General features: G+C 39.6%; 3 protein-coding genes across 8 annotated transcripts in view; 1 reads left to right on the top strand and 2 right to left on the bottom strand.

Moving 5' to 3' along the window:
* The window catches only part of LOC110454601 (phosphatidylinositol N-acetylglucosaminyltransferase subunit Q-like), a 21006-nt gene extending 15912 nt beyond the window's left edge, over positions 1-5094 (bottom strand). The window contains exon 1 of one of the 4 annotated variants that reach the window (XM_021504202.1): positions 4918-5094. The gene's annotated coding sequence lies outside the window, so the exon portion shown is untranslated. Of the gene's footprint in view, positions 1-4484; positions 4556-4917 lie in introns of those variants that run through there. The other 3 variants (XM_021504199.1, XM_021504200.1, XM_021504201.1) reach the window with 3 other exon arrangements.
* On the bottom strand, positions 2594-3427 carry LOC110454596 (protein IQ-DOMAIN 14-like). The gene has a single exon (XM_021504192.1). It carries the CDS (start codon positions 3425-3427, stop codon positions 2594-2596), a length of 834 nt encoding a protein of 277 aa, XP_021359867.1.
* Positions 4665-9011, top strand: LOC110454602 (UDP-galactose/UDP-glucose transporter 7-like). 3 transcript variants are annotated; one of them, XM_021504204.1, is made up of 3 exons: positions 4665-4727; positions 7441-7922; positions 8096-9011. In XM_021504204.1, exons 2-3 carry the CDS (start codon positions 7460-7462, stop codon positions 8785-8787), a joined length of 1155 nt encoding a protein of 384 aa, XP_021359879.1. In that variant the 5' UTR covers positions 4665-4727; positions 7441-7459; the 3' UTR covers positions 8788-9011. The 3 variants fall into 3 exon arrangements, with proteins under 3 accessions (XP_021359879.1, XP_021359881.1, XP_021359878.1); XM_021504206.1 differs by having other exon boundaries at positions 4712-4750; XM_021504203.1 differs by lacking the exon at positions 4665-4727 and adding an exon at positions 6358-6463.
* The last annotated feature ends 485 nt before the right edge of the window (positions 9012-9496 follow it).

Raw genomic sequence — 9496 nt, 5'->3', positions numbered from 1 at the left:
AAATGAGTGTAGTACCTCTGAGTCTGAAGAAGAAGATTTTTGAAATATTGGTTAATTTTCCCTTTGGGGCCCCGCCCTGGCCCCAGGGGTTGGGGTAGGAATCCCAATTTTACAATTTTGAAGCCTCATCTACCAAGGATGATTCTGACCAAGTTTGAAAAAAATCCATCCACTGGTTCTTGAGAAGAAGTTGAAAATGTAAAAGTTTATGCACGACGCACGACGGACGAAAAGCGATTAGAATAGGTCACTTGAGCAAAGCTCAGGTGACCTAAAAAACAAGAGGTCCCAGAGGATCTTGACGCCCACCATTGTACGACCTTTATAAGTTCTTTGTCAGTTTGACCTTTTCTCTTATCTGATTTATCAAGCCATATTAACAGTAAATGCACCTTGTTTTTATGATCAGCCTCAAAATCAAACATGCACAACTACAGACTAAGGGGAACCTACATTTTAAATTTGAGAAAGATCCCTCAAGCTATTCCTGAGAAAAAGCACTAACAAACCTTCAATGTCAAAATCCAAGATAGCCTGCCCCATGGCAAGTCATATTCAAAAACCCTTATCAAAAATCAGAATATATATCTAAATTAAATATATTGAACTTGTATATGAGCTATTAAAAAGGTACATAACCAGGTTAACGAAGTCAAAATACGGCATTAAGGTTGATCGATGTAATGATAAAAGTTGCTCACCAGATTTGTAACATGTTAATCTCTTAAGCAGCCCAACTGAATGTTACGAAATGACATGTTATTTGAAGATCATTTATATACCTAGGTCATGCGGGGCTTTATTTCTATTTAACTATGTGTGGAGAAGCATACTAGGAATTACAGAAGTTTCAACCCCAACCCGTTACGCCCAAGACCATTTCGCCCCTACTTTTTTTCACATCACCCCATTTTTCACCTCATTTCGCCCCAAATATGACAACCATATCGCCCAAAAAAATATTTTCGCCCTAAAATCCGTTTCGCCCTTTAAGCTATATCGCCCCAAAATCGGTTTCACCCCAAAATCTATATCGCCCCATAATTCTTTAACACCTATATTGAACGATATCTGATCTTGTGAAATGCAAGTTAAATATTAATGCTTAGGAACACGTAACCTCAAGACTCAAATTGGTACAATTTTTTAACATTTATATTTGTTTTAATGTTCGTGTAATTTTTTGAGTTGTCAGTTTGCATGTTGATGAAAGAGATCGTCAGTTGATAAGCATATATATTGTTCTTACCCTAAACATATTGAGATATCAGCATGAATGTCAGCTATTTCAAATTTCCCACGATGAAGAACGAAAATGACGAGCTGGTATGAAGTGAGACTCACTGATTCGATCGATTAGATGCTATTTAAGTCCATAGAAGAATGTAACTTGGCAGAAAAAGTTATTTCTTTTTAATTAGCTAATGATTTTTTTTAATTAAATATGCTGAAAAAGAAATATATACATATAGACATATATACATAAACAAATAGTACACCTTCTATTTCTTGCAACACACAAAACATTTTTTGTTTCCAATCTATGGCACGCGTGTATAATTTAACAATAAAATCTAATTATTTCATACATATATATATATATATTATTTAAAAATAAACAAATCCTGCATGACATAGATACTATAGATATGTTACAATATAGATATAATGTTATGGCACAAAAATTGTGTCCCAAACATCAAACGATTTGCAACAGATATTATTTTTTGAATGTCTATCTTTAAGAATATTACATAAAAAGTAGATATTTTACTACAAAATTTGTCAAATAAGTTCATTTTATGGGGTGTTGTAGTTTTTTGGGGCAAAATAGTTGAATCAAATTTGGGGCGTAACAGCTTGCGGCGTAACAGCTTGGGGCGTAACGGTTTGTGGCGTTACGGTTTGCGGCGTAACAGCTTGGGGCGTAACAGCTTGCGGCGTAACAGCTTGGGGCGTAACAGCTTGGGGCGTAACAGCTTGCGGCGTTACGGTTTGCGGCGTAACAGCTTGGGGCGTAACAGCTTGGGGCGTAACAGCTTGGGGCGTAACAGCTTGCGGCGTTACAGCTTGGGGCGTTACAGCTTGGGGCGTAACAGCTTGCGGCGTTACAGCTTGGGGCGTAACAGCTTGGGGCGCTACGGTTTTGGGGCGTAACAGCCTGGGGCGTTACGGTTTTGGGGCAGAACAGCTTGCGGCGTAACAGCTTTGGGCGTAACAGCTTGCGGCGTACCAGCTTGGGGCGTTACGGTTTTGGGGCGAAACAGCTTGGGGCGTAACAGATTGGGGCGTAACAGCTTGCGGGGGTACAGCTTGGGGGGTAACAGCTTGGGGCGTTACAGCTTGGGGCGTAACCGCTTGCGGCGTAACAGCTTGGGGCGGAACAGCTTGGGGCGTAACAGCTTCGGGCGTTACAGTTTTGGGGCGTTACGGTTTTGGGGCAGAACAGCTTGCGGCGTAACAGCTTGCGGCGTACCAGCTTGGGGCGTAACAGCCTGGGGCGTAACAGCTTGCGGCGTACCAGCTTGGGGCGTAACAGCCTGGGGCGTAACAGCTTGCGGCGGAACAGCTTGGGGCGGAACAGCTTGCGGCGTTACGGGTTTGGGGCGTTACGGTTTTGGGGCGTAACCGCTTGGGGCGTTACGGTTTTGGGGCAGAACAGCTTGCGGCGTAACAGCTTTGGGCGTAACAGCTTGGGGCGTGACGGTTTTGGGGCGTTACGGTTTTGGGGCGAAACAGCTTGGGGCGTAACAGATTGGGGCGTAACAGTTTGGGGCGTAACAGCTTGCGGGGGTACAGCTTGGGGGGTAACAGCTTGCGGCGTAACAACTTGGGGCGTAACAGCTTGGGGAGTAACAGCTTGGGGCGTAACAGCTCGCGGCGTAACAGCTTGGAGCGTAACAGCTTGGGGCGTAAAAGCTTGGGGCGTAAAAGCTTGGGGCGTAACAGCTTGTGGCGTAACAGCTTGCGGCGTTCCGGTTTGGGGAGTAACAGCTTGGGGCGTAACAGGTTGGGGCGTAACAGCTTGGGGCTTAACAGCTTGCGGTGTAACAGCTTGGGGCGTAACAGCTCGCGGCGTAACAGCTTGGAGCGTAACAGCTTGCGGCGTTAAGGTTTGGGGCGTAACAGCTTGCGGGGGTACAGCTTGGGGGGTAACAGCTTGCGGCGTAACAGCTTCGGGCGTAACAGCTTGCGGCGTTCCGGTTTGGGGAGTAACAGCTTGGGGCGTAACAGGTTGGGGCGTAACAGCTTGGGGCTTAACAGCTTGCGGTGTAACAGCTTGGGGCGTAACAGTTTGCGGCGTTACAGTTTGGGGCGTAACAGCTTGGGGAGTAACAGCTTGCGGCGTAACAGCTTCGGGCGTAACAGCTTGCGGCGTAACAGCTTGCGGCGTTACGGTTTTGGGACGAATCGTCTGACCCCCCATACTAGCATGACAAGAAGATGAATGTTGCTATATGGGAACGTACAAAAATCATAGAAAAATGTCCGCGAAACATATTTTACCAGTGAATATGTGTAAAACCATAGATCTTTGACAATGAACACTACTTAAACTTCATATAACAGGTCATTTCTTAACATTCAATGTTGTTATAAAAGAGCTTAAAACTTGTTATAAACATTATCTTACTTTTCAGCTTCAATGTTTATCACATGTCTAGCGCATTCATATAATCACAGAATGTTATTAAACGGCACATCATCTAAAGTTCATTTATCGATCAAGTTTACTGAGCCTGTTTTCTTATTCATAATTTGCTAAAATGCATACCAGGGGATTTTATATGATGTTAGGGGTTTCCCCTGGGAACATCTATCTTTAGTTTGAGGTCGGAATTCCTCTCAACAGCAGAGAGTAGTAGAAGAGAAATAAAGCTCTGCATGACCTAGGTATATACATAAACTTTATATTATGGGTCATTTCTCAGCAATCAGTTGGGTCGCAAAAGAGATTGACATGTTATAAGTCTAGTGAGCTATTTTTATGAAGACATCAGCCTTTCACAGAATGACTTATTTTTGACTACGTTAACCTAGCTATGTATTTTTGTATAGCCAATGTACAAGTTCAATATATACAAATAACATATTTAAGTTCCGATTTTTAATTGAGGTCTTTGGACATGACTTATCAGGGGGTTGGAAATAAGGTGACTACAGCATCTTTTGGGGGGCTTGTAACAGGTTGGGCTCAACGGCGCATATGGGTAATAATCCTGCATTTGGGTAACATTTTTGTATGTTATGGTTGAATGCACTTCGAATCTACTTTCACTATCCTATATAAAAAAAAAATCAAAATCAAGCTGTGTAAGTGAACCTAAACAGCTAATTAACACATCATTATCATATCAGTGTGTTCAAACACCTGTGGGGGATGAAGATACTCAAAGCTAGTCCTTAGCATGCAAGTGCTCATATTGCAATAATAACTTTTAACGTGCATGGACTCTTATGATACTTTAGGTAAATATGCTAACTATTCAAACAAACTCTTCTCTTCACCGAGCCGACAGCGTTTTGATGACCGAATCGGTCGAGGAGTTCCGAGTGCTACAATATGTTAATCTTACTAGTAACCGAAGAGGGCTTTCGAAAGTCCGAATGGGAATCATAATCTTAAAAGTGTTTTAACGATCCATTTCACAATGACGCATATACAAAGCGTTTGAAAGATGTGAGATGAATTGAAAACTTCCACGTTTCCCAGCTGTCGTTTCCAGGTAAAAACATAACAATCAGTTAGGTAGGTTGTTAGGTGGTTCAATCATTAGACATATCACACATTCTGCGCTATTCAAATATAACACATTTGATAGCTGAGCTGTGATATCCGTTATGATGTTACTGTTGACATAACGATCTGTCAAAAATATGTGAAATTACTCTGAAAACCTCAGTTTAGGTCCAAACCTTATAGCTGTAATTCTCAGGTGCACGAATGTGTAGCCCCTCTCTTTGTGACCGGAAATGAAGAGCTCGTAACAGTAGAAAGAGAAATGCCGAGGCCCTCCGAACTCTAGACGGACGCTCTATCTATTAATGAGCTACCTGATCGACCCAGTCCAATTCCGCTTCATTCCTCTCTCCTTTCCAAAGTCTTCGCCCAGAAGATACAATTACAACTCGGGTTCAGATTATTTATAACTCGGGTTCAGGTGTATCCCCTTGCTAAGCATTCACCCAGTGTACAGGAGTTCATCACAAATGTCTAACCCACATATGTGCCCGGTAACGGGTTGTTTCGCCCAAAATCCCGTTCGCACTAAGGGTTGTTTTGCCCCAAATCCCGCTCGCCACAGGTTGTTTCGCCCTAAAAAATATAAATCTTTCAGTCACAAATATCATGTTAAAAGTTAATATGAATATCTTTCTCTTGAATCAAGATATAGTTACGTGCCGGAAGATGAAGAACGAACCTAAGATATGGACATATAATTATGGACATATAATGAAACTAAATTAATTTCTCTAAATACAACACTTATAATATATATATATAAGATATGGACATATAATGAAAATAAATTAATTTCTCTAAGTAAATAGATAATAAAAATAATATTTGAGTAGGTTACTTGTCATAAATAGGGCATTTCTCAATACTATGTTATAATTCAACATTACATAATATTGAGAAATGCTCTATTTATGACAAGTAACCTTCAGTAAAGTACTCAAATTATCTACTCAAATATGCATATTAATTTTTATTGGTCGGTACTATCAAAACTTCTCAAAATGATCTCCAATTAGCAAAAAACAACACGGACGTGCGCAGAAATCAAGTAAAGAAAACATCGTCACACGGCGACAATTATGTGTACACTAGACTAAATGTGTTAACATGGAAAAATAATATTGTTGTATACCCCACATTGGCGTACAATGTAATTAAAATTACACCATTTTTGTTTCATTTCACTATTCTTATTCATTTCTAAAATCAAATTCAATATATGTTATAATGTGTGTCGGCGTGAAGAAAATAACGTATTCCGTTATTTGCTTTACAATGTACTTAAAAACAACACAAACACATTTTTTTTAAATAAAACTGATTTCAATGATATGGAAGACGAAGAAGACTTAATTTGTGACTTAAAACAAATAAAAATGAAAAGAAAATACCAAACAACGTTTTGCCCTAAAAATTTGTTTTAGGGCGAAACAACCTAGGGCGAACGGGATTTGGGGCGAAACAACCCGGAAGCTATGTGCCCATTGCTTGAAACAAAGGTTGGCAAGCTCGCCAATTTTGTAACAGGAGAAAGAGAAAAGCAAAGGCCAGACCGGGGTTCAAAACGGGGACCCATCCCAACAATAGATGGATGCTCTGCCTATTGAGCTGCCTGATCGACGATCATTGACCCAGTCCAGTTCCGCTGCATATCTCTATTTTATACTCAACAAAGACCAAATTGGCTTTAATGCAGAGGGGTTGATACATATTCATGTGGTAATTGTTTTGATCAATCAAGATTGTTGTCCTATACGTATGATATAATATCATAAACATTGTTACTTATTAGTATTATTGATCGAAACGAGCACATAGCTGTGGTCAAAAGGACAGGGCCTAAATACTCATTTCTTGACTCTAAAATTTGCTTTGAAATCCTGTTACCTCCACCTACATGGCTGCACATTTAGGTTGTAACCCCTTTTTATTTGAAATATTGCTAAATCATAAGAAATTGCTGGTGAAGGCCTGTTTTCTATTAGATGTTACAGTAACTTATTAGGATTTAATGATGGACAATATTTTTGTTCTCATGACAACCAGGTAAGTGTTTATGTGTGGCATTGTAATGACTAGTACACTACATACTCTAGTCACCTTCATCAGACAAATGACCGGTGAAGCGACAGTGGATCACACATGTATTTTTATATCAAAATTGATTTGGAAATAAGTTTCTGCATCTAAATGTAAACATTTTCCTGTTGCTGCAACTGGTGAGCTTGTAATCATTGATTACATTTGTTGAAAGATTTTAATATCATAACAAAAAGAAGTTGTTGTAGCCCTTGCAGACCATTGTGACTTTGTCATATTGTATTATGATTATATAGCAGTCTCTCATCCATTAATGATTAAATATTGTCTGATAATTCAGTATAACTTATTATTGAACCAATTACCAATTGCAACATTAATACATAAAAATATGGATATAGTTGATGTTATTCCGTCTTTGCGTATTGCAGAGTTATCTTCTCTTGTGAGAAGGTATTGATTGTTACGTCATTGGTATGTGTGAGAAAATTACGTCTTTTTCTCAAAAATTGATGACGTTACTCTCACAAACAAATGACGTAACAATCAATACCTGCTCACAAGAGAAGATAACTCTGCAATATGCAAAGTCGGAATAAGTGATTTTATAAATGAATGGCATAAATTAATTGTTTTGCACCCCTATTCTTTTTCAGCCATCTACATTCCACCAAGATGTCTTGCCCTACAGTTCTGTCAAGCTACCGGCATCTAACCTCTACATTCAAAGGCACAGCTGCAGCCTTCTTATATGGTGTCTGTTCTGTATCCATGGCATTCATAAACAAAACATTAATGACCACATTTGAATTTGATTATCCTGTCTTCATCATGGTCATGCAGATGCTTTTCACAATCGGTGTCTTGGAACTGTTAAGCTATTTAAAACTGATACATTTACCTAGATACACCATAAAGCGGGGTAAGATGTTTCTTCTTCCAGCTTTGTTTTATGGTGTTAATTCGATTTTGGGACTTAATGCACTGGGACACATGAATGTGGCTATGTATGGAGTGCTAAAACGATGTGTACCCTTAGCCACCATGTTTCTGTCCATTCTGATTCTAAAGAAGGGCTTTCCCTCCAGAAACACCATCACAGCCGTGCTGCTCATTACAGGGGGATGTGTGATAGCAAGTAAGTTATAGCACTTTTTTCAATATCTCTGGAACATGTTTGTCCACAGAAAGATCCAGAATTTACCAATATATGTAAATATATGAAGAATGAAGAAACACCATTAAACAGTTCTCAAGTACCTGTAGTATCATCATAAAATCTCACCAATACTGAAATATCTGTTTTTGTAGGTTATGGTGATCTAAAGTTTAACATATACGCCTACACATGTGGAGCCCTGAGTAATCTGACCCACTCCCTGTACCTCCTGCTGGTCCAGAAGGTCACAGAAAAGGACCTGAGCACTGTGGAAACCCTACAACTCAACAGCTTCAACACTCTGCCCTTCCTCACCGTCTACATGGTTGTCAGTGGTGAAGTTAGTGAGGTGACACAGTACAACCAAGCCAAGAGCGTGTCATTTGTTGTGCTGTTTTTTGTGACTATAAGTATAGGATGTTTATTAAACTACTCACTGTTTTTATGTACAAGTTTGACCTCAGCATTAACAACCAGTGTGGTAGGTGGGGTGAAAGCCCTCTTTCAGACATTACTTGGGATGTTTACATTTGGTGGTATCAGTCACAACTTGTCAACTTACATAGGGATCACAATAAACATGTCGGGGAGCATCATGTACTTGTATGCTAAGTTCTTGGAAAGCAAGAAGCGAGCAAGTATGGGTGGGGTACTTCACAAAGTCATCAGTGTGTCGACTGCAGAAGATTTCAAAGATCTGGTTAATGAGAATGGAACCACAAAATATTTAAAAGAAGCATACAGCCTTGAGCGCCTACATCCAATTAAAGAAGAGAACTTGGATCACAATTCCATACCAATAGAATCATCAGATGATAAAGTATCTTTTAACACCGACAGCTGACAACTAATGGTATACCCAAAGTCTATGAGAACGAAATGTTATAGACACACATTCCAAAATTCTCAGTGAAAAAACGTATTAATGAAATTTAATTTAGTTGTTTTAAGAGTATCTTTTCAGTTTTCCTTTATTTTATAAATTGATAGGTGTTTGTCTTGAATTTTATTAGGTCACTTGAGACAAAGCCTCAAGTGACCTATTGCGATTGTCTTTTGTCCGTCGTGCGTCCGTAAACAATTCACATTTTCGACTTCCTGTCCAAAACCCCTGAACCAATTTCAATTAAATTTTGCAGAAACCTTCCATGGCCAAAGGTCAACAAAAGTAGTTGCCGGTTTGGTTCCCGGCCCCCAGGGGCCTGAGGGTCGGGGCCAAAAAGGGTCAAATTGACTAAAATTTAAAAAATCTTCTTCTCAAGACCCAGATATGGTAGAATCAAACACTCTTCATAGATGGAAGGGTCTTAAGGTGCTTTACCAAAATTGTGAATTTCTTGACCCTGGGCAAAATTTATTATTGTTTATAATGGCAAATGATACTTTGAATATTACATGTTAATAACTTGATTGGAATTATAACCCTGAGTTGACAGTTTGATACTTTGAAAATTTTGAACCAGCCTTACCCCCAAGGGCTGTAGGGTGAGGCCCAAAGGAGTCAGTGTGCTAAAATTTCTTCATTTTCCTTGTTTAGAATCAGAGGTGCTAGT

Source organism: Mizuhopecten yessoensis, unplaced genomic scaffold (assembly GCF_002113885.1).
Source record: "Mizuhopecten yessoensis strain PY_sf001 unplaced genomic scaffold, ASM211388v2 scaffold7939, whole genome shotgun sequence".
In the NCBI taxonomy this organism is placed as follows: Eukaryota; Metazoa; Mollusca; class Bivalvia; order Pectinida; family Pectinidae; genus Mizuhopecten; species Mizuhopecten yessoensis.
The sequence above is the reverse complement of the archived record's forward strand: the minus strand, read 5'-3'. Positions and strand labels throughout refer to the sequence as shown.